This window comes from Corvus kubaryi, unplaced genomic scaffold (genome assembly GCF_017639235.1).
Source record: "Corvus kubaryi isolate FWS band 111438036 unplaced genomic scaffold, C.kubaryi_AGA036_p1.0 37382, whole genome shotgun sequence".
Lineage (NCBI taxonomy): Eukaryota > Metazoa > Chordata > Aves > Passeriformes > Corvidae > Corvus > Corvus kubaryi.
The window spans coordinates 4,327,285-4,351,559 of NW_024581124.1; the positions used below are offsets into that span (position 1 = coordinate 4,327,285).

Sequence of the window (24,275 nt, forward strand, 5' to 3'; positions counted from 1 at the left end):
GGCTCTGCACAAGTCCCTGACAGGAGGGGACAGCCGGGGGGGGTCGGGCTCTGCTCCCAGGGAACAGGGACAGGAGGAGAGGGAACGGCCTCAGGCTGGGCCAGGGGAGGGTCAGCTTGGACACCAGCAGGAATTTCCTCATGGAAAGGGTGGTCAGGCACTGGAAGGGGCTGCCCAGGGAGGTTTGGAGTCGACATCCAAGGAATGCCTGGATGTGGCACTCAGAGCTATGGGCTGGTGACAAGGTGGGGATCGGTCACAGGTTGGACTCGATGATCCTGGAGAGCTTTTCCAACCCAGCTGATCCTGGGTTTCCTGTGATTCCTCTGGTGCACCCTCCCCACCAGGCTGGAGCGGAGGCACAGGGCAGCCGAGCTGCCCCAGCTCCCGACTCCACAAGGTCTCAGCCAGGCAGCAGCAGTAGAGTGACCAAAACAAAACCCAGCTTTTAAACCAAATAAAGCTCCCTTGCTCTGGGCTGGCAGTTGTTTTTCCAAGCTCTTTGTCTCTTCCCAGCTCTCCCAGCCATACAGCATAGGGATTCCAGTGCCTGCACCTCATTAATATCACAGGGGAAGGCAGATGCTTTGTCCAGGCTGCCCGGCTCCAGCGCCCAGCAACATTCCTGCCTCGCAGGGTGCCTGATTTGGGATCGCTCCGGAGCTGCCAGCACAGCCATATGTTGCTAAGGGTCGTTTATTCTTGTTTGTAAAATGTATGGCTGCTCCCAGCTTCCACACTGTCAAAACGAGAAGAACTGGCCCCAAAATCTCTTGCTGCATGATTGGATCAGACGCCCGTACATCTGTTAACACTGTAGGAGCTGTAAAACGGAATAAGTTGGGCTATAACTCAAGCACCTCGATTACCACCACGATGTGGGAGCAGCCGAGCGGCTGCTGCTCCGCCAGCAATGACACAAACATCCATTGTGCCAAGTCAAAAGTAAATTTACACAAGGCAGCATTTCCTGGGCCAGGGCTCAGAAGGGAGGAGAGGGATGAGAGCCCCCACCTCGACAGGATGTGCTGGAGCCCCAGCCCAGTGAGTTTTGGGGTGCACAGCCCTGGCAGTGGGGAGCCGAGAGCTCCACTGGAGCTGCAGGAACAGACAGCACCGCAGGTCCTCCAGCAGGGCAAGTCCTGTGGTCTCACAAGCTCCTGAAATGCCCATTTAGCCTGGAAATAGGCAAGGAAAAATCCTCCCCACCCCGGAGCAACCCAGGGTAGGAACCATCGGCCCTGTGCCTAACAGGAGCAGGTTGAGCCTGTCTGGGGAGGAAGGGGCTGTGTGGGACCCTCAGCTCCCCCTGTGCTGCAGCCTGGCCCAAAGTGCCCACCCCAGTGCCCACCTCACCCCAGTGCCCCGTCCCTGCCGTGGCAGGGCAGACGCAGAGAGGCAGAGTGACACAGGGAGAGCTCAAACCAGCTCAGGGAAGCTGCAGAGGGGTCAGGATTGAAGACCTTGACCTTAGAAACAGCCACAAAAGCAGATTGTGAGCACCAGTTCAGTGCCACGCACCCAGGTGGTGACAGTGCCAAGTGCCACATGGTGTGAGCACTCCAGCACCTGCTGCAGGAGCTGCTGCACCTCTTGGTAAAGTGAGCAAACACAAAAACGACCTGCAGGGACATCGTGCCTCGCTCTGCTCAGGGATGAGGAGACCGGAGCATGGCACAGCCTCCTCCTCTTCATCCTAACCTGGAATCTAGCACGGGGCACAGGTGCGGAACAGAGGGATCAAACAGAGGGAATGTTTGTGTGAGCCAGGGGTTGGGGACAGCCTGCAGGAGCAGGAGAGGGACAGCAGGAGCTGCTGTTTGTTCCTGAACATCCTGTGCCTGCAGCAGGTTGGGACACCCAGCTTTGCTCTGTGCCAGCACTGAGGGAGCACCAGGAACCAGGGATCTCTCTCAGGCTCCAGGGATCCCTCCCAGCTCCTCACCCCACAGTGCCCAGTGTGTCTGGGCCCGAAGTCTGGGATAGCCACGGCCACACCTCACCTCGATGACCCCGAGCGATGCCGTGCCCGGATCCCGGCAGACGCCAGGGAAGCAGGGGCTGTGCAGGCCTGGCTGCTGCCAGCTCTGCCTTGGCAGCAGCTGCTCTGGGCTTGCTTTTTGCTGTTCCTGACAGTGCCAGATGCCTCTGTGTCAAAACAATGGCATTTGCACACTGACTGGGAGCCTCTCCCTCGCTCCCACCGCGTTCCCGCTCCCGACAGCGCCAGAGAACCCTGGGAATGGCTGGGGGGCAGGAGGGCTCCAGTCAGGGGTGGAGAGGCAGTGAAGGGCTCCAAACCTGGAGTCAGAGGGAAGCTGGAGCAGCAGGCACAGCTCTCACTTCTCCAAGGAACTTTCAGAGTCAGGCCCAGGCAGAAACACACAATATTTTAATTGTTATTAACATCAAACTCCACGTCGGCTGCAGTGGCTGCTCCTCAGGGCTGCTCCCTCTCCTGCACTGGGGGGTCCCGCTTGGATTTCCAGCCTGTTTCCCTCTCCACCAGTGGTCCCAGTCACCATTCCCAGATGTTCAGCAAGCACTGCTGATCCCAGCACCTGCCCCTGCATCCAAGGAGCACCAACACCCCTCAGGATGGACCTAAGCCACAGCACTCTGCAGGACCAGGCAGAGCTTCTCCAAGCATATTCCGACATGAGCAAATCCTGCTTCAAACAATGCTGCCAGGTCCCTTTGGGCTCAGCAGGCCTTGTATCCCCCCAGCTGGAGCACCCCACAGCTGCCAGCTCTCAGGGACACCTCAGCACAGGCACCAGGAACCAGCCTGGCAACAGGAATTCCCATGGGAGCAGCAGGCTCCATGCCCAGCCTGGCAGAGACTCACAGAACCCCAGACTGGTTTGGGTTGGAAGGGAACTTAAATTTTACCCAGTTCCAAGCCTCTGCCATGGGCAGGGACACCTTCCACTATCCCAGGTTGCTCCAAGCCCTGTCCAGCCTGGCCTTGGACACTTCCAGGGATGGGGCAGCCACAGCTTCTCTGGGAACGTGTGCCAGGGCCTCAGCAAAGGGCAGGTGTGCTCTGAGAGGTGCCAGGGCCCCAAGGCCCAGCTCTGCTCTGCCAGGAGCATCCCACCAGCACATTCCCTGCCCTAGGAAAGGACCAGGAGACACCCAACCACCTGAACTCATCCCAGCTTTATTTTCTCTGCAGGTCAGACACACACAGGGATGGAACCAAGGTCTCCACGGCAGCGAGGCTTGGATAGAAAAGATCCTCATGAATTTCCCGTGGCAAAACCATCCCTGGGCAGGATCCACGGAGCAGGCAGGGACTGACACACCTGCTCAGGTGTGTTACAGCCTCCCTGGGACACAGGAATCAGTCCCTCCACAGGAATCCTCGCCTGCATCCACCGGGAATTTCCCAGACATTTATCACATTTTCCACACCAGCTCCAGCAGGGGAGCAGTGTCTGTAGTGCAACATCTCCAGGTTTGGAGGGACCAAGCTAAGTCTGCAGTAAGATATTTTCTAGGAATTGTACTCCTGAGGAACAAAGGGAAACGGGGAGCAAGGATTTTATCTCAGTGTTCAACAACTCATGTCACTGAATGTTCATTGTGCTCTAGTCAGACACACTGCGCTTCCTAGAAGGAAAAAGGAGATCTCAGGTGGTATTTAAACTCTGAGAGGTCCAAGGCAGTGCCTAAACCTCCCAACTACGCAGTCACCAACTGGTTAATGCCAACATGTTCTACGTATAAAAAAGAAAAAAAGAAATTTACTATCATCTTTAATTTCTCTGACTCACAGCCCAGTGGCCTGAACCCTCTGGATGCAGACATTCCTGTCTGCACCAACACTTCCCATCACTCCTGTTTAATCTCACTGATTTGACAGAGAAAAAGGATCCTGACGTTGCTTTCCAGATGCATTTCCAGGCATTGGTTCTCATAAAAGGGTTATTTCTCTGAAACCCATCTGAAGCACGACAGGAGGAGGATGAAGCCAAGGCCATGTTGCTGCTGCTCAGTGCCGAGGGTTTTCCGACCCCTTGGAAATGTGGAATATTGTGGTTAAGGGGGTTCTTCCAGAGCCCAGGGTGTGGAGACCTGTGCTCTGCTGAGCTCACCTGGGGACAGGAATCCTGTGGGACGGACCAGGCATGGCAGCAGGAGAGGTGGGATATGGCCAGGGAGGGGAATGAGGATCCCCAGTGCCACAGGGAGAGAAAGAGGGAAAGAAAACCCTGGGCAGAAGCCAACAGCCTATGCAGGAGCTTGTTTTACCTGCGAGGTGAAGAGGAGGAGGTGACTGGCTTTTAACCCTGTCCCCAAGAGGGCAATGCCATGGCTCTCCTCTGTGCCAGAATCCCAGCAGGACCAGGACAGCCCAGTCTCCTCCTCTCTCCAGCCTGGGGCAGGGCAGGACTCGCAGCAGCTCGAGGGACCAAAGGTGGGAAGCTGCAGAGACACTTTATGAGTGTCTCAGAAATGGCAGGAAGGATCCACACCTTCCCAAGTCACTCCCTCTGCAAAAGCTGCCTGCTCCAGGCAAACAGCAGCTCACAGAAATAAGGCCAGAAAGAGACAAAGCGACCAAAAGAAAGAGTTTGGCACCACAGCAAATGTGGCTCTTACACAGAGGCCCTGCCCTGGGTCCAAACAACTCCCTAAGAAAGGGCCTGCAAACAAAGTGAAACTTCCATCCCAGAGGGATTTTGTCAGTGGAGGTTTCCAGAGGACTTGACACATTCCCCCAGTTCCACAGAGGAACCTGCCCCACATGAGCACTGGGCTGGGGAGCCCGAGCATGTGCCAGCTCCTGTCCTCTGGAAACCAAGGAAAATGAAACCTTTCCTGCTCCTGAGAAATTGAGACATGACCCTTTCTGTCCCAAGGCCTGGGTCTGACAGGAGCCTGGCAGAGGCACAGCTGGCTGAGCCCACTCCTGCTGCTCCAGCCCTTAACCTCCAGCATCCCAAAACCTTCCCAAGAGCCACAGGGTCCATCTGCTCCTGTTTAACCTGCTGCTTCCCTGGGATTCCTTCTCCAAGACACACCAAGGACCCTGCAGGGGCAGGGACGCCTGGAATCCCCCTGTCCTGAGTGAGCAGTGCCCATCAGGGCACTTCCAACGCCGTCATCTCCTTGTGGGCTCTGTCATCCCTCTGCCTTTGTGCAGCTTCCCAGACTCACTTCCAGCCAGCCCAGCTCCTGGGAAAGGAAAAAGCAGCACTGGCACGGCAGCAGCTGCCCGGCCTGCCCAGCCTGCTGGGGGTCTGACTGTCACTAATCTGAGTGGCACTTGGAACGTTCCTTCCGTGCTCCCCCGGGGTTTGCTTTTAAGGACGATTTCCGTGGGTGTCAAGTGAAAGGGTTTGGGGTCAGGCCCATCCCCTCCTCCGGCCTGGAGCCGTGCCTAAGAAAAGCCAGCCCTGAGCCCAGCAGCTCTTCCCTGGATCCCTGTGAACCTCCACTACCAGCTGCCTGTCCAGGCCTCGAGCGAGCAGTCGGCTCCCACGGAGCTGCTCCGGGCTCCACGTGGGAAGGGCTCCCCTTCCAGCAGCAGCTCCAAGCCCCATCCCGAGTCCAGGCCGTGCCTAGGACAGCTCGAAGCCGGTGTTCATGCTGATGGCGTAGCGCAGCTTCTCCCGCAGGATGCTCTTCTTGCTGTAGTTGGGGAGCTTGAGGAGGTTGAAACACGTGGAGGAGGTCGGGAGGCGCCCGCCCGGCTCCTTCTTGCGGATGGTGAAGAAGCCGCGCAGAACGCTGCCCAGGGTGTCCCCCGTGTCCTGCAAGGGTACAGAGCTGGCACCTCCCTCTGCACTCCTGGCACAGGGGCACGGGGCAGAGGTGCCAAGGAAAAACGTGGCACCGGGAAGAGGGAGAGCCAAAGCCCAGAGCTGAGTTTTCCCCACCCTCCCCAAGGAGCTCTGCTTGTAACTCAATGCCTGACACGGGCAGGGTGTGCAGGGACACAGGGAGATGCCAAGGAGAAAACACAACCCTGGAGGAACCCAGGGAATCCAGGCAGGAAGAACCTGGAGCTGCTGTGTGTGTGTGTGCAGCCATGAGCATCCTATTGGGGTGGGGTTGTTTTCAGGTGTAGAATCCTAGACTAGTTTGGGTTGGAAGGGACATTAAAACTCATCCTGTTCCACCCCCTGCCATGTGCAAGGACACCTTCCACTAGCCCAGGTTGCTCCAAACCCCATCCAACCTGGCCTTGGACATTTCTAGGGATGGGGCAACCACAGCTTCTCTGGGCACCCTGGGCCTCACCAGCCTCACAGGGAAGAATTTCTCCCTGATATCTAATCCTAACATTTCATCTTCCCACGTTAAGGGTTTCCAGGTCAGATGGATGGGAGGAAGCCAGGCAGGAATTCCCAAGCCCTGAGAGGAGGACACCTACCTGATCATCAGACACTTCCACACAGCGGATGGAGAAAGGAGGCTTGAGGTAGGCAAAGCCCAGAAGTGGAGGCCTGGAGCAGCTGGTGACAAACTGGAAAGTGCCAGATGGTGACAATGGGAGCAGCAAGGGCAGGAAAGCCACACAGTGACACAGTCCCAGCACTGCTGGGGCTGGCACTGAGCATCCCCCAGTGTGTGTCTGACAGCCTTTGGGGAGTGCCACCTCTGCAGGGACATTCGTGGTGACACCAGAGCTTTCACAGAGCTCTGCTGGGCACCTCCAGGTGTCAGGAATTCTGGTGCCCTTTCAAAGAGTACCCAGGTAACTGGAGAACAGCCCTGGCCCCACCACCCCAGATCCCAGCAGGATCTCACCTTGAGGAACATGGCTCTCTCCTCAGGGCTGAAGTCGTTGGCCAGGATGTCCCAGAGCCAGATGATGACACGGTGACTGCCATGGAAGCCCCCGTAGTACACCGTGTGCTTCCTGGGGAGGGAAAGGCTCTGACAGGCCTGGCACTGCAGCAGGAGGGGCACAAGTGCTGGCAGGATCACTTGGGTGGGATGGTTTGGGTTGGAAGGGATCTTAAAGCTCATCTTGTTGCAGGGACAAATTCCAGTAGCCCAGGTCACTCCAAGCCCTGTCCAACATCTGTCACGGGTCAGGGTTCTCTGCTGACACTGAGCCCCCAGCACTACCTGGGCACTTGATCAGAGGAAAGGGAAAAGCAGAGAGAAATTCTGCTCCCAGGAACCAACGGAAGAAAGGACCCGTCCCAAATGAGCCTTAAGGAACCCATTCCAAAGCTCTGTTCCCATCTGCTCCTCACGTTCCAAGTAGGAGCAGCAGAAGTCATGGACAAGTCATTGTCCTGCCACCTCCCAGGAGCTCTGCAAAGGAAGGCCTCAGCTCCCAGGCCAGCTGAGGGAGGCCCAGCAGCCCCAGCTGTCACTTACTTCAGGTCCTCGAGGTCGATCTCGGCGTTGTCCCCGGAGATGAGGCGCTGCAGCTCCGGCGCGGAAAACATCCGGATCCACTCGGGCTTGATGATGGACCTGAAGCCGCTGATGAGAGCTGCAGTCTGGCTCTTGATCTGGGTGTGCATCCGGAAATGGGCCATCAGGTGGATGTAGCTGATCCTGTGGGACAGGGCAGGTGGCACGGGGGACAGGGAGCAGTCAGGGGTACCCACCACCCACCACTGAACTGTCCCTGGTGTGCTTCTCCGGCCCCAAAAGGACTGGGACAGCCTGGACAGGGTTATACTTTCTCCTCCAGGCCCTGCTCTTTATTGAAGCAGATGATGTTTTCCTGCCCAGATTTTGCCCCTTTCCCCTCTCTGGGACTCTGCTCATTTTGCAGAGCTCCTGCCCAGCTCAGGACAGGAGATTAATTTGCTTTAATAAACCCTTGATCAACCTTGGCTGGACACAGCTCCAACTCCTTTTAACAGCTCAGCTCTCCAGGCAGACTTTCCTCTAGGTCTGACCAACAGCTCACTGCACTCTGCTGCCCCATGGCTGGACAAATACCACACCAAAACCATGGAGCAGATTCCCACCTTCCTGCAGGACGTGGGAGAGGTGAACTTTTTGTTAGAGGGAGGCTCTTCCTCTTCTCACCTCCAGGAAAAACACCTGAACTTGCTGATTCTTCTTCAGCAGCTCCCACACAGACCCCACCACAATCCCACTGCCTGGGTTTTGGGCAAGGTCATCCCAGCATCCCCAGGCAGAGCTGTTTCCAGCTTCCCAACACCTCTTCTCCCTCCCAACTCCCAATTTGGGTGCAAAAGCTTCACATTTCTGCTGTAAATGACTAGAGCAACATCCAGGGCTTTCAACTTTCTCCCTGAGCTCACTCGAGACAGGCCAGGGGAAGATCCTTTCAAATGCAAATGCCCTGGTCAGAGCTGGAGAAGGGAAAAGCCTGGGAACATCAGACTGCAGAGCACGGATCCAGGTGGGATCCAGCTTCCATTTGTCAGGAAGAAAAGAACAACCCCCAGCTCACCAGTTCAAACACACACTTGCTTAACAGATATTTCATCCTGCTTTTATGAGCACTGAAGGGGATAGGGAAGAAGAAGAAAAAGAAGAAGAAAAAAAACAAAAGGAACAAAAAGGTGGGGTTGGTTTGCAGGCTCCGGAGTTGACATTTCTGATAACGATCTAAAAGCCGGTTATCTGTGAAAACAGCCCCGGGGCTCGGTGTCTCCTCTGATTTCCTGGCTCTAAAGAACGACTGTCGAGTACATTTGAATTCAGCACTGTCTGCTCGGAACACGGTGCTTTATACAACTGCCACATGTTATCATCCTGAGGAGATCTGTCTGCTCCAAGGTGTCTTTGAGCATCTGTGCCCTCTGTGTTCACGACTGTGTGCCTGAATTGCTTTGAATCCATCTGTCTGTATCCATCACCATCATTAAATCCTGCAGAATCTCCCTGACTGGGTGCCTTTGACCTCAGAAGTGCTGTTTCAAGAAGCAAATTGTCAATTTTTATTTTGCAAATCAAATTTAATACAATTTCTGCCGATGAACTGTAACCAGCAAATTCTATTAAGATATTTATGTGCTCCTTCTCCTCCAATCTATCTCAATTCATTCCAGATGCAAGACCAAGGAACCAGAATGAAGTATTTTGCAGTAGTGACCTTAAAAATCTAATTGCTGTACTTACTTATTTTCATTGGTAACGGGAATGGTCTTCCCTCCAGGAACAAGTTCATGGCAAACCAGCTGAGGGAAGAAATGATTGGATTGCTAATTACTGCCTGCAACCACAATGGAAGGAAATGCCACGCTAAGCTGTTACCTCCCCATAAAACATTTATTTTTACAATAAAACAGCAGGATTTAAAATTTAAGTAATAATCCTGCTTCTGCCTTGAACCAGTTTCACTTAACTATTAACAGAGTAATTGAACAGTAGGAACTCCAGCTCTCCCACCAGTGGAGCCAGCCCTTCTCCCAGGAAGCCTCCTCTGCAGTCTGATCCATCACTGCTGAAGCACACACAAATCAATTCCAAGAGCCCTGGGGGACTGTCACAATCCCAGAATCCAGAGGCTGAGCAAGCTCAGTGTTATCAGCACAACCCAAAGCTGGCTGATCCACAGGTCTCCCGCAGGAGCTCCTGGAGCTCTGTGCCTCCAGGCAGGAAGGATCTCCTGGTGATCTCCTCCAGCTCAGGGACAGGACAGGGCCCTCCAGCTGCTGCCTGCAGAGTCTCGACTCATCTTTGCCCAAGCTGAGGCAGCACATCCTCATTGCCACATTACAGAGGCCTCTGTGCCTCGGCTCCAGGTGAATTCCAAGGTCAGAAGGGAGCCCAGCACAGGGAATGAGCTGAGCTGTGACATGGCTGTGGCTACAGGGACACACAGCTCAGTCAGGGTGACCCCAGCTGGCTCCTTCAGCACCACCAAAGCACTGGGAAAACAGGAGTGCCTGGGTTATTTTTAACCTCCGTGAACCACAGCCTTCAGTGTCTCGTTGCTGGGCTCCTTATCCTACTCCTACCTTTATTTTTCACAGGGAGGAACCCTCCAAGCTGAAACCTCAGCAATCCTGAGGCAGCAGCAGGTGTCCTCCATGGCTCCCCGTGCAATCTGCAGCATGACACTGCCAGCAAAAGGCATTTTTATCTTATCTCTCCAGATTTTCCAGCTCTGCACACAAAACTTCACAGGGCTCAAGTGCAACCAAGTACCTCCAAGTCTTCCTAAGGGACTGACAAACAGCTTTTCCTTCTCTAGGCCAAGAGACCTCCTGACACACTTGGAGGTTCCCTGACAGAAGTACCCATGTGGGAAGAAAAGGAATTTCTCCCTACTCACAGGTTCTTCTTTTAACAGGGAAACACCAGTTATGAAGGGGAAGCATCAAACACTTTTTCAACCCTGGCAGCAGAAAAATTAAGGGTCAGAGGGGAACCTTTCCTTGTGGAAAAAGCTGTTCTCTGCCCATAGGTAAATACTGAATCCACAGCTGAGTGCAGAGAAGCCGAGCCAGCCTTCTGTGGGAACATGAAGAGGGTGTTTGGGACAAAGCAGAGATAAGCCCAACAAATCACTGAATAAAAACCTACCTGACCCATCACATCTTCATCATAGGACAGTGTCAAGCCGAGGTCACTGATATCACCATCATAACGCTGCAGAACAACAGGGAGAAGGGAAAAAAAAAAAAGAAAAAAAGGTCAGGGTTCAGCAGCAGAACCACCAGTTACTCCCAGGGGTTTTTAAAGCAATACTCAAAGGCAGTTTCTAACAAGAGGCAGCAATCAGGAGGGTGAATGACAGGAAAATTACTGCTCAAACCTTAATTGAAGTGAGATTTTTATAGAACTCCGAGTCCAAGGAGGGCAGTTCATCCACGGAGCTGTAGAAGACACTGTGGTGGTGCCCGAGGAGCTGACTCAGAAAGAAGGAAGCAAATGGTACATCCACAACTATTCCCTAGGGACAAGAAGAACACACAGGTAAGGCCCTGCCACACACTCGTGGTTGTGGCATCTTTGGCTACCTGCAAGGCAGATCTTGTGATGGGGAACAAGTGCAAAGAGCACTTTGCAAGGCACCAAAATCAGCTACAAACCCCACATCCTGTTAAAATCCATTAATTAGTAAGGCAGGTGTGAAAAGGCACCTGGGGAGCTCCATGTGTCCTTTAAAAGAACTGCCTTATGTGGTTTGAACTGAAAGAGGGGAAATTTAGTGAGATACATGGAAAAAATCCTTCCCTGGGAGGGAGGTGAGGCCCTGGCACAGGGTGCCCAGAGAAGCTGTGGCTGCCCCATCCCTGGAAGGGTCCAAGGCCAGGTTGGATGGGGCTTGGAGCAACCTGGGAGAGTGGAAGGTGTCCCTGCCAGTGGGAAGTGGATTGTACTAGAAAGTTCTCTTTCAACCCAAATCATTCCATCAGGGAGTCATTCTGTCATTCCAGTCTCCTCTTTGCCTCATGTCCCTTTAAGGTATCCACAAGTGGATGTTTGTAAGGTGTAACACCAAAAAACCAGGCTGGTGTCCCCCAGCACCACAAGGAATAAGTCAGGCATGTCCCAGGTTTTACCTCCAAGATGTTTTTTAATACATGCCTGAAGAAATCCCAGCCTGTTCCACTATCAGGATCTTTATCCAAGCCATTTTTCCAAACTCCTCTCTTCACTAACAGCCCCCCAAGCAGGACAGATGCTCTCAAAGGTCCCATCACTGACAATATCCCAGCCTGGTGCTTCTGGCTCACCTCATACACAGCCTTCCCAAGCATCTTCCCCACGAACTCAAAGAGCTGCAGGTAGTTCTCATGGATGTAGGATGTTGGGGATGGATACAGCCTCTCATCACCACTGGTGGTCTGCACAAAGAGATAAGAGATAAGAGCCCAGTGAGCCAGAATGGCTCTGCCTGCACAGGGTCACCTCAGATGGCACCTGTGTCCTACCTTGAACAGATTCAGTGCAGGGTCAAACACCTTTTTAATGATCTCTTCCAGGAACTCTTTGAAGACTCCATCTTGATCAATACCAGCCTCATCAACCCCCAGATCATTGACAAACTTCACCCTGATCACTCCCTTCATGGCGTTCTGGGAAAGCTGCCGGAGCTGCTCGTATCCATCCTACACAGAGCAGAAAATCCAGAGAACATTCCCAGAGGGAGACAGTGAAACACCCACCCAGAGATCCAGCAGAGACAGGACAAAGGTACACAGAAATCTGCATTTGTCATTGAGCCTTGAGCTCAAAACCCCAGCATTTTCCAAGTCAGAATTCCAGGTTTGCAGCAGCCTGAGCTGAACAAGGGTCCAGCATTCTCCTGGAATGTCAGCTCTGGGAGTGGGTCCCTCAACACCCACAGAGAAAGTAAAAACACACCCCCCTGCCCTGTTTTTGTCAGGCCAGGGTGCTGCCCTGGGGGCTGGCTCGTGTCCCTCACCTCCAGCATGCGGGAGCGGCGGATGGTGATGTGGGTGACGTGAGGGGACGCCGAGCTCGTCTCCACCAGCCCCAGCTTCTCCTTCTCCTTTGTGACCATGTTCCGGAAGAGCAGCACCCTCTGCAAGAAGAAAATAAATGCAAGTCTCAATCCACAGGGATCCTGCAGTGCAGAAGGGATTTGGGAGGCTCCTGACACGCAGAAGTGCTGCTGGCTGTCCTGATCCCAGCTACGCCCTGGTGCCACTGTCACCCACTCACCCCACGCAGCTGCACACACAAATCAGTTCTGTCTCAACACAGAGATCAAGAGATTTGAAAGAAATACACTGGGAAGGGGTGAGGACACAAATCAGCTCTCTCTCAATGACAGAAATCAAGACATTTAGAGGAAATCTATTGGGGAAGGTGAGGGTGAATTATTCAGCTGGCATTTCAAAAGAAGCTCCGTGTCACAAAATGCTCCAGACACGTGTCCCTCCCACCCCAGGCCACCCAGGCCACTGATTCCCAGCCTCCATCCTCTACCCCCACCCCACTCACGTTCTTATGGGGAATGACGTGTGGGATGTACTGCAGCAGCAGCTGGGCTCGTTTCTTGTCCTTGTCCAACTCCTGGAAGAGCACGCTGGGTTTGAGGTCCCTTGACAAAGAAAGGCAGAGATTCAGAGATCCCTGAGGTGTGGGAGAGGGAACTGCTGGTAATGCTTCCAAAGATGACTGAAGTGCCCAGTGTACACACTAACAAGGTAAAAAGGGCCAGGAACACCAAGCTTTTGGGTGCTGAGTCAGTTTTCAAAGCACCACCTAAACCTCCCACCACGGAAAAAAGCACAACACCAAGGGTGTCCTTAACTGCAAACACAGGCAGCAGTTCCCACCTCGATCCCACAGGTAGAATGTCACTAAGGAATCCCAATCCAGGCTCCCCAGAGCATGTGGAGCAGTGGGACAAAGCCGGAGCTGCCCAGGATTCCTGCCCTGGGCCACTCACTTGCGCAGCCAGTGATCCTCGGGAGCGAAGCGCCGGCGACAATCCCGCTCGTACAGCACCATGAGCCAGCCATGGACAGAGTGGAACAGCTCCAGGGTCTCCCCTCGGGCATTCTCTGCACAAAAGGAACAAGGCAGCAAAGTCCAGGCACCCTTGGCACAAGCAGGAGCCACACTTTGATCATCCTCCCCACAGTAGCAGCACTGGGGTGTTTTCCTGACCCACACGGCCTCCAGAGGGAAGGATTCTGTGCCTCTGGGAAGACAGAGTGTCTCTTCTTCAAACAGAGCTGATCAAAGCCATCTCATTTCACATCAGAACTGGACTATCTCAGCTCATTACCAGAGAGTTGAGCTGTACCCAAATTATACCAGCAGAGAGATCCACAGCAGATTCTACAGAGACCCGAGCAAGCTGCTCTGCCTGGTCACAGTACTGCCCTGCTCTTGTCCAACACATGGCCCAGCCTTGCAAACCTCATCTCTGCCAAAAACCATCTCTGCCCATCATGTCTGTTACACAAATCCTTACTGGAAATAGGGAAGTGCGCTGGATTTGGCACCAAGCATGATCGTGGCATCTGGACATCAAAAGACTGGGACATATTCCCACATTGCAGTGCTTTTTGTGCCAAGGAATAATTAGCAGAAGCTTCAAATTCCAAAATTAAGGTTCTAACAGTAACATCAACTCAAGCTACTAAAAGCACTCACCTACAATTCCATCCCAGATCATCTTAAACACAAAGGAATTCAGGAAAGAGGAGATGGTCACCAGCTCTTCCAGTTTGAATGAAATCTGCTCTTCGTAGACCTCGATGTCATCCAGAATCCTGTCAGAGCAAACAAATGCAAATGCACGAGTGTAAATTTAATTCCCTGCTGAAATTTTCATAAAGGCACATAATCCTTTAGCAGCAGCTCTTATTTCTATGACAACTGACACCCATGAGGATCTAAAGTCATAAACAACCAAACCTTATTTATGGATTTTGATTGAGAGCAGATCCTAACAGAAGATGGTATGAGAGGCTGAGATACAAGCAAAGTCAGTGTTTCAGCTTTAAAGGACCTTTTCTATTCCCAAGAAAATTTTTGCCTCATTCAAGCTGAGAGAACTGTCTCTACTGACCAGCAAGGGCAAATTCTTCCACCCCCTTTTCCCATCTTTTGTGTTGTTTCTTTTCCCCCCACCCAGTTTTGTTACCAGCTGGAAGCAGCACACAGCTGAGGGGGAAAAGTCCTTTGGAAGCCCTTTATTTCTCTGGACTCAACCCCAAAAGCTTTACCCTGCTTACTTATCTTCATGAAACGACATAAAACCTTAAATGTTTCTCTTGAACCTGAAGGAACACAACAGCTCCATGTCCCAAACCCAGGGATCCCCATCCATGTGCTACCTACGTGATGAGGTGACGGGAGCAGTCACAGAAGAGCATCAACATGGCCAGCAGCCTCTTGGATTCCTCTGTGTCGTTGTTCAAACACTCCAAGAAGAGTTTTAACCCCCCCTGTGGTCCCAGTTCACAGATGAAAGCCCATAATTTGGGCAGCAGATCATCCAGGTAAGTGAGACCTAGGAAAATATAAAATGCACTCAGTAAAGCTCATTCTGCTGCTTGTGAAAGCTCAGACAGGTGAGACTTGAAGCTGAAAGAGCCTTTTGCAAAGCAGAAGAGGAACATGAGCATCCCATGTGGTTCCCAGGCCTGTCTGCACTAACAGGAGATGGACAATCACCAGGAAAGCAAAAACACCCCAGCTTTTAATGAGGCATTGCTTGCACATCTTAAAGCTTTCCCCCCAAATTCTTTTGCAGCTTTAGAAAAGAATGAATTCCTGTGATCCCACACTCACCTTAGGGATGAGAACACAACCAGGCTGCACCCATGGTCACCACAAAGCACCCAAAGCTCTGGACTCACTCCCTGCTCTACCGAAACAGTGCAGATCTCCTCCTCACCCCTTCCCAAGACAGGCAGTTTGTTCTCAAGATGTTTGAAAGCATTCAGTGTTCCCACCGGAGCAAGACTAATATTGCCAGGCTCCCCAAAAAACACTGACTCAGGCTGAAGGTTGAGACGGAGTAAGCAAGGTTTCATGAGAGGAAAACTTGCTTTAATTTGTATTCTGGAGAGTTTGTGCTTGATCAAGTGGTGCTGAACATTATTGATCCCACGGATGACTCAGGATGGAACAAGCCTTCCCCAGCCAGTCAATAACCTGTTGGCAGTGATAAAACTCCCAACAAATCAACAGAAATAAGGAAATCTCTTTTGTTCTCTCCACTGGAAAGGATTTGAGCAGCACAGAGGTGCCCTGACCTGTGAGGATCTGCAGGCGGATCTGGGTGAGGGTGGTCAGGGTGGTTTGGTACAGGACACAGATGCTGCAAACCTTCTGCACCTCGGCAGAGTCCACGCGCTTCCCTCCCACCGGCTTCAGGATGTTCCGGACTGAGGCCGACTTCTGGAAAGCTCTCTTGAACAGGTCTGGTGGCAGAAACACAGGAGGAGTGCCAGAGGGCAGCATTAGATGGGATATTGGGAAGGAATCCTTCCCTGTGGGGGTGGGGAGGCCCTGGCACAGGTTGAGCCATCTCTGGAAGTGTCCAAGGCCAGGTTGGAGCAATCTGGGATAGTGGAAAGTGTCCCTGCCCTGGCCTCAGATGGACTTTAAGTTCCCTTCCAACCCAAACCACTCATGATCCATGGTCCTGAGTGCAGCAAATAATGACTACAGGATCCAGTGTTATAGGCAACAGCTAGAAAATATCAGATTTACAGTTATCTCATCCCAAATCCTCTTCTGCAGGAACCACCACACCTCACAGGTGCAGGAGCCAGCTTCACCTTGCTTTCCACATGGGAAGCTGAGCTTCCATCTTCTCTTGGAAGTTCTAAGTTTTGCCAAAAGCACTTCAGCTACTTGAGAAAATGATAAAAAACTGCTAAAATAAGCAAATATTTTCCCAGCACCAAAGAAAGAGACTTGCCCCAGGTCACAGAAGCATTCCAAGGAGGAATTACAAATAGGAGAGATCACATCCCCACCTAAGCAGCAGCAGCTGCTGCAAGTAACTATTCAAAGCTTTTGGCATAAGTGGAAAAGTCAAAACCCTGAGAGTGTGGGAGAGAGATCCATGTAAACACACACACACACACACAGACAAAAAAGCCCCACAACCCTCCAGAACTGACTTTTCATAGGAAGGCTGTTCTGGGGGGAGACTGGCTGTGCTGGCAGCTGAGCTATCTCCTGATTTTCCAGCAGTTTCTTGCTGAGCACATCACTGAAGAGGATACGGATCATGTGGACTCCCCAGAGGTGCTGCAGCTGCTTGGTCAGCAGGGGCATGGACTCGTTCAGCCTGGAAGACAGGGCGGGAGGGCAGCTTAGAAGGCAGCTTGGAATAAAACACCAGGCAGTGCTACTGATCCATTTAGCTCATAATCCAAATGGGAATATGCACCCACCCTACAGATGGTGCTCACAGGAAGAGCTGATGTGTCAGTGTACCAGTATGGCCACTGGTCACCAGTTTAACTGCACTCCATGAGTTTCCCCATGGAATAGTCTGTGTAGGAATGCTACAGTTTATTGTGCAGCTAGAACCCGAAATATCTGAGGAATCATTCCCACTGCTCGTCTCAAAACATAAAACACTTTGCAACATATAAAAAAATTTAAAAATTAAAAGGAGAGGCTTCATCATCTCTCCCCACTGAGGTCCTTCCCACTCACCCATAATCCACAGTCTGTGAGAACCATCCCAGCACAGGGTGCCAGTGGGTGAGGTTGGATTTCTTCTGGGACACGTACTTCTGGCAGTAGGAGAGCATGTGGATGAGCACCCCCACAAAATGAGCTGTCTCCTCCTCCAGCACCTGGTCATTCAGGGAGCCCAGGAACACCAGATTGCCTGGAGGAAGGACCAGCACAGCAAGGCTTAAGGAGGAACAAATGCTGTAGGACACGGGTTACAGTGAAGTGAATCCTTTCCCAGTCCCAGGGATTTGTGTCAGTAATGATCTCCGAGCAGGAAGCCATTTCCAGCACACATCAACCCCTGAGGTGACATGTCCTTTTGGCCACCTCCCCACCAACACCTTCTACAAACTCCTAAAAGCTCCAATCCATGGTTATCCCAGAGCTCCAACCGGTCACCTTGTTACTTCTGCAGAAATGTGAATTTAAATATTTCAGCAGCATTTAGGGCCAGTTAGGGGAGGGAGATCCAAGTCTGCCACACTCCAAGGCTTGCTCAGAGTCCAAGTGAAAAGCTGGCAGAGATGATGCTTCACAGTTCAGCATGACATGGATACAAGAGCAAATCTCTGGCCCTTCCTCCCTTTGCAAATGTCTTAAACTTCGCTTGTAACGTCCCCAAATACATCTCAGTTATTATTTAGAAAATAAATTGTTATCGAAATAACAATTAAAAATGATGAGTTGGAGGCAGCTCTGCCCCATGGAGAAAGAAGATCTGACTCCAGACTGTTTTCCAAACTCAACAGAAGTGTTGGAGGTGCTCACCCAGCAAGCAGAGAGTGTGACTGCCCTCCAGGCACACGCAGACATCCCGGCACTGGGATTCTCGGCTCAGAAACAGGATGAACTTCCGGAAGAGCTCGTGGGATTCAATCACTGCCAGGCGCTGGAAGACAGGATGGAAGTGCCAGTGAGGCTGGGAAGCACCACATTCCCACACCTGATCTGCCAGCAGCACTTGGCATTGGCTTTTCTTCCCAAATAAAGCAGCAAGTTGAGGCTGTTGCCCCACGGAGTGTTTGACACGGAGCTGGGCTGGGAAATGAAACCCCTGGCAGGTGAACAGGTCATGCTGGAGCTGGAGCCAGACCTTTGCAATGCTCTGTCTGCAAGAACACAGCATTTGTCTGTTTGGCACAAAACCTGCCTGTCTGCACCAAGCAGATTGAATTGGATTAGTGGGTACCCCACAGAGCCTCTGCCACCCAACAGGGTGATTCTGGCTTTGGCTCTGTCTATGGTTACGGAAATGGAAGAGCAAGGACATGAAAAATTCAAGCTGTGGGTGATATATGCCTTTATTATTTATTTATTTAGGTATTTTAGGGCAGTTCAGCCCATCATCCCACTGGTGTTAATCACTTCTGCATTAGAAATCCAGAGTATGTGTAAGGCTTTCACAACAGAGAGGTGAAACTGGCAAAGACAGAAATGCCAAAGCTCTGTTCCAAGAGCTGATAAAATGGAATAATAAGTGTCCTGGTGTGATAATCAGCAGATTGCTGGTCCTCTGAGATCAGCCACTTACCTCAGGGGTGAGAGTAGCAAGGTGAGTCATTATAGCAGGCACAGACATGACATGGATCAGGAAGGACCTCAGCAGATTGTCTGAGAACTGTGCAGCAACCACAGGGCTACAGAGAGAGAGAGAGACACTTCAGAGCTCAACCTGACCTGGGAAAGCAACACAGCCTCCAACTGAGCCATCCAGAACTGGATCCTGGGAATTCCCTCAGCAAGAACCACACACACATGGAATGGGTTGGCTTGGAAGGGAACTTAAAACTCAGCTCATCCCATCCCACCCCCCTGCCATGGGCAGGGGACACCTTCCACCAGACCAGGTTGCTCCAAGCCCTTTCCAACTGGCTTTGAAGCATCCCAGGGAAAAGATCATCCACTCACACTTCTGTTCTCAGAGCAAGCTCACCCTGAACTGAACTGCATCCTCAAGTTTAAGCTCATACTAATTCCTGACTTAAAGCCACTCTGATCTGAAAAAGGACGACAGCAAAGCGAGCCATTTGCCTAAAGCAACTTCTTTCCTCAGGGTGATATTCTCACTGGCACAAAAACACTGAAAGAATGAGAAGTCCTAAAAAAAACCAACAAAACACTAAAAAAGACAAGTTTGGCTGCAAATCCCCCCAGGCAGCTGCAGCTGACTCACCGCAAGGCAAGCGAGAAGATGGCAGTTAAGGAGCCTTTGGACAGGGAAGGTCTGGATCTTGCCAAGCCATTAGTTAGCAAAATCTGGAACCAAAAAAAGGAATCAAAATATAAAAACCCTGTAGTACTCAGAAAAAAAAAAAATACTATTACTCCTGAAAGACACGAAGTTTATTTAATGCAGAGAAAAAGAACATCAGAGCAGCCTAAAATCCAGTTCTTACAAGTTATTTGGCAGAACTAGAAGGGCTTCAGGTTCATAATGGCAGAAGAGAGAAACTGCAATGAAATCAGACACTCTGCAGGACTTATTTCCCTAGAACCTGTGCTCACAGGCTTTAAAAATTAACAGGCAAGGCTCGGAGTTTGGTAATGTAATTCTTATTTAAAAGATTCATTACATCAGTTCCTTTCCCCAGCAGAGCAGCAAACAAACCCAACCCCTACAATGTGGCAGCTGCAAAGTTTGGGAGAATTATTTAGGACTTGGCCCTGTGCTTCTCATGATGAGGTGAATAAGCAGGATTCAGGCTCAGCAGCAGTGACAGAAGGGGAAGGGTGGATTTGGTCTCAGGTGGGAATACTCTGCTTTACCGGAGAAACTTGAGAGACTTGACTTTGCTTGAGAAAAAATACAATCATACCCAAATCACCGGCAGCTCCTCCCTGAGACCCCAGCACGTATCCAAAGAGCTGCTCAGGAGAGGGGCACAGGCAGGGCAGGGGCTGCTTTGGGTAAAGCCAGGACTGTGGCAGCTCAGACTGACCTGCAGCACGGAGTAGAAGCCCTTCTGGTTCAGGTGGCCCATGATGTTGGCACAGATGTGGTTCATGGCAGGTCTCAGGGTTTCACCTTTGGGTTAAAGCACTGACGTCACCCCAACAGCACCACAGCCCCACTCTGACTCCCCCACACGAAGGTTTGTCACTGCACAAGCCTTCCTGGCACAAAGTCCTCGTCCTTCTACACAAACCCATCATTTTGGCAGCATTTCACACTGTCTTGTTTAGGCTTTAAGAGTCTCGTTTCCTCCTAATACTTGTCTGCCTTTTCTACATCTATTTCCTACAAAACCCCAGAGCTGAGAGCACATTCCCTTATCCTCTGAACGCTTCTTGTGTGGGAGGTTCTGGAATATTACAAAAATGCTGTAACAACTGTTGGTGTCCTAAGGGAAACAGCCTAATCCCAAGGGGAACAGCTTAATCCCAAGGGAAGCCTTGTTTTGTGCAAAAGCAGGAGCAGAATGAATCTTTGTGGCAACCAAGGTGCAGAAACAGAATCCCTGAATCCCGGAATGGTTTGGGTTGGAAGGAATGTTAAGGATCACCCCACTCCACCCCATTCCATGGGCAGGGACACCTTCCACTATCCCAGGCAGCTCCAAGCCCCGTCCAACCTTGGACACTTCCAGGGATGGAGCAGCCACAGCTTCTGTGGGAACTTGTGCCAGGGCAACATTCAGTAGATTTGAACACCAAGTCCCAACTCAGTGGCTTGAACAGTTGGATGCACCAACCTTTTCCCCAGAGGATTTTCCAGGTGGAAGTGTCTGTGAAGGTGACCAGCATTGTGAGGTGCAAGTTCACCAGCCTGGAGTCCTGCAGGATATCAGGCTGGGATGACAAACAGCAGGGTTAACAAATCCACTGAGCCTTGTGCCACCTGCTAAATGCAGGGAGAGAAAACACAAAAATAGTCCTTACCTTGAGCTGCTTGAGGAACTCACAGCAAAACCACAGGATGTCTTTGATCTGCTTGATCCAGAGGAGTGTGAGGTCCTTGGAGAGTGCCAGTGACACGTACCACACCTGAGGGAGGGTGGATACACAGAGGGATCAGGGTTTGTGCTGCTGCTGGGCGGAGTTTGGGAACTGAAGCCAGCAGTGGGACCAAGATGCTTCTCTCCCCAACTTCCCTGGTCAAAGCACATCACCCACCCCAGAAATCAAGTGTCCTTTAACTCCCGTGGCTCTACAGAGTAGAAATATCCCAGAAATATTAAAGGACTTGTCCAGACTTTCCCTGTGAAATCTCCACAGTGCTCAGGGGCTTCTGAAAGCTAAAAATTACTTCTTACCAAGGTAAATCCCCACACAGAGAGTTAAAAATAACCACCAACCCCTGCCCACTCCAAACCAACCCCCCCTGCTGACCTTGGGCTCGTTCTCCACATCCATGCTGTTCAGGATACAACGGCACAGCTTTTCAAACCTCTGGGAAAATCCAAAGGTGGGATTAGCTCTAACTACAGGAAGGGCTGTTCCAGAAAAGCACGAGGAACAGCTCAGCAGAGGGAGCAAGATCTCTGTCCCAAACAGCAAACGTTCCCAACACATTCCCTACAGGAATCCCAGTGGCTCCTTCCCTGGGAGCACATCACGTCACGCTGCTGCTGCTGTGCAGAATTCCCTCCTTGGGAACACAGGGATGTTTTTGGATGCTGTACTCACAGGAAACTGCATTTGAGCACAGATATCCATGGGACAGAGATTAAAAAACCCCCCATTGCTGCTGCCATTGGAACACAGCTTCCCATTTTCCAACTGATTTCCTTCCAGTCAGCCCTCACAGTTTCCCAGGGCAAAGATCATCATTTCAGGGCTTCACTCTGAACCCACGAGTTCAGGGCATGGTGAGAAAAGCTGCTGGGATACAAACAGCCTTCCCTGTGCCAGCACAGATCCCTGGCAGCTGCCCCAGAGTAGCTGTCTGGGGCACTGGGGTGTGCCAAAATCCCCAGGCACTGCTCAGCTCCTGCAGCTGGCACAGTCACCAGGAAAAGCATCCATTAAAGGATGCCCCAAATACAGAACCACTCCTGAAAAAGTCAAGGCTTCTTCTGTTTCATTCCTACAGGCAGATCCCTTCAGGAGGGGCCAGAAGACAGAGAGAGCATTGCTGAAAGCAGAATATATTGCAGGAACCTCCAAGATCACTGGGTAAGGAACTAAACATATTTAAACTGTCCCCAAAAGCAGAGCAGGATTTCAGGGTAGTGTCCTCACCTCCTTGTCCTCCTTGGGATTGAACACAAACAGCAGCTTCCTGGCAATTCTGAACACAGACAGGGCACTTCTCTTACTTGAGCCACATTCATTTGTCCCAAAGAAATCCTCCACCTCTCTCCTACCAAAGAGGGAAAAACAAGGAGTCAAAAAGCAATCATGGAGCAAAGGCAGAATTCCCTCCCTGAAGGGGTCCATGAGGAAGATGGAGAGAAACTTTTTACAAGGGTCTGGAATGACAGGAAAAGGGGGAATGGACTCAAACTGACACAGGACAGGGTTAGATGGGATATTGGGAAAAAATCCTTCCTTGTGAGGCTGCAAGAAGAAGCAGCTGTGAGAAGTTGTGGCTGGAAGTGCCCAAGGCCAAGTTGGACGAGGCTTGGACAACCTGGGCTAGTGGGAGGTGCCCCTGCCCTTAGCAGAGGTTTGGAATGAGATGAGCTTTAAGGTCCCTTCCAAGCCCACCCATTCCACGACTCCATGAATCCCACACACCTGATCTCCCTCTGCAGGCGGCATCGACACAGGAACCTCCTGACCAGAGCCTGGAGCTGGACTGCAGCTCTCTCCCTCTCCTTGAGCTCCCGCCGCTCCTCCCGCGCCTGCCGGGCCTTGTCCAGGAACTGAGCCCTGGACGACTGGCTGGCACTGAACATGGCTGGAACCTCTCAGGGAGCAAAGGATCCTTGCAGCAAACACCTGGAAAACCGGGAGTAGAGTGGAGAAAACACCCAGGGAAGGGCAGTTCTTGTCTGCCTGCAGGGGAAGGGAGAATCCGACAGCAGAGGGAAAAGTGGGAATAAAAAAAAAACCCCCAGTGACTGTCACGGGGCTGCAGCAGGGACACAAAAACGCTGAGAGGGAATCCTTCCAGCACAGCCCACAGCATGCTGCAGGCTGGGAGATTTTAAGCGGAAAAATAAACAAATCAGTGGTTTTGACATTGTGCTCCACTTCCTGCACTCCACCTCCCCTCTCCAGCCTCTGCTCTTTCCTTGGAGACAGATAAGAACAACTCCCCGGCCAGGGCCAGGAGGCAAAGGGCACAAGGGGCACTGATTTGTTGCCACTCAGCAGATAAAACACCCAGAGTCAACCAGAGCTTTATAAATAGTAACAAGGAACTCACCTGAGGGGTCACTTCTTCAAGGGAAGCGTGTGATGCTCATTTACACACGCACACGATCCCCATCCCGAGGCCTGGGGCAGCTCCTGCATGAACAAGCACATTCCCTGCTTGGCTGATCTGGGGATTCACACCTTCCCTCTGCAGTTCCAAGTCCCTTGAACCCCACTGACCTCTCGCTGCACCCGCAAGGAAAACGGTAAGGGGAAGGAAGAAGCAGCACCGCGGCTCGGCGGCGGTCACCAGCACAGGCAGCTGGGGGGGGAGGGATAACTCCATGTGTGACAACACGGAAGGACAAAGCGCTCCGGGGTCCCCGGGACCGGAGCAGGTGCCACCCCCGAGTAGGGCGGGCAGCACCTGAGAGCCACCCACAGCCCTCCAGCTGGGCTGCACCTCCCGGGACTCGCCTAAGCCACGAGCAAAGCAGCCACAGAGCCCCCTCAGCCCCTCTCACAGCCCCCTCAGCCCCTCTCACAGACCCCCGGTCCCACTCCCAGCCCCCCCGGGCCCAGGCTCCCACCGCGCCGCTCACCCCCCCCGGGCCTAGGGGCTGCCGGCAGCCTCTCCGCAGCCCCCAGGCGCTCACCCTCGTCCCGGCGGACACCGGGCCGGCCGGGCCGGGCCGAGCGGCCCCGGAACCCCCCGGTCCCTCCCGGTTCCCCCGCCCAGGCCGCGGCCGCAGCCCCCTCCTCGCACTCGTGTCCGCGCTCCGCGTCCGGCCGCCAACCCGCCCCGCCGCTGCCGTTCCGCCCGCCCGCTCACCGGCTCGGCGCAGGGAGAACAGCCGGCCCTACCTCCCGCTAATACCGGGAAGGTCGGGCCGAGCCGGACCAAACCGGGCCGTACCAAACCCGTGAGGCGGCAGCGCAGC

General features: G+C 52.5%; 1 protein-coding gene across 3 annotated transcripts; it reads right to left on the reverse strand.

Annotated features, from left to right (window-relative positions):
* Positions 1 to 3,147: 3,147 nt before the first annotated feature.
* UBE3B (ubiquitin protein ligase E3B) lies at positions 3,148 to 24,259 on the reverse strand. 3 transcript variants are annotated; one of them, XM_042035161.1, is made up of 28 exons: positions 24,167 to 24,259; positions 23,405 to 23,487; positions 22,771 to 22,974; positions 22,273 to 22,393; positions 21,421 to 21,480; positions 20,971 to 21,075; positions 20,784 to 20,880; positions 20,031 to 20,116; positions 19,265 to 19,347; positions 18,623 to 18,728; positions 17,860 to 17,980; positions 17,068 to 17,245; positions 16,524 to 16,693; positions 15,648 to 15,815; positions 14,728 to 14,899; positions 14,038 to 14,156; positions 13,325 to 13,439; positions 12,874 to 12,973; positions 12,332 to 12,451; positions 11,838 to 12,014; positions 11,640 to 11,750; positions 10,715 to 10,852; positions 10,483 to 10,548; positions 9,073 to 9,131; positions 7,345 to 7,527; positions 6,763 to 6,874; positions 6,386 to 6,478; positions 3,148 to 5,762 (listed from the first exon to the last, which is right to left on the reverse strand). In XM_042035161.1, exons 3-28 carry the CDS (start codon positions 22,929 to 22,931, stop codon positions 5,571 to 5,573), a joined length of 3,213 nt encoding a protein of 1,070 aa, XP_041891095.1. In that variant the 5' UTR covers positions 22,932 to 22,974; positions 23,405 to 23,487; positions 24,167 to 24,259; the 3' UTR covers positions 3,148 to 5,570. The 3 variants fall into 3 exon arrangements, with proteins under 3 accessions (XP_041891095.1, XP_041891094.1, XP_041891096.1); XM_042035160.1 differs by lacking the exon at positions 24,167 to 24,259 and adding an exon at positions 23,991 to 24,084; XM_042035162.1 differs by lacking the exons at positions 3,148 to 5,762; positions 6,386 to 6,478; positions 6,763 to 6,874; positions 7,345 to 7,527; positions 24,167 to 24,259 and adding exons at positions 8,428 to 8,864; positions 23,991 to 24,085.
* Positions 24,260 to 24,275: the final 16 nt, after the last annotated feature.

Bases quoted from the DNA above. Each gene is read 5' to 3' on its own strand.
- UBE3B (XM_042035161.1), bottom strand. From the start codon at position 22,931: ATGTTCAGTGCCAGCCAGTCGTCCAGGGCTCAGTTCCTGGACAAGGCC. The intron at 14,157-14,727 runs GTAGGTAGCACA...TTGCTCTGACAG, and splicing joins TGCTCCCGTCACCTCATCAC to GATTCTGGATGACATCGAGG. The intron at 12,015-12,331 runs GTGAGGGACACG...TGCTCTGTGTAG, and splicing joins GCCGCTCCCGCATGCTGGAG to GATGGATACGAGCAGCTCCG.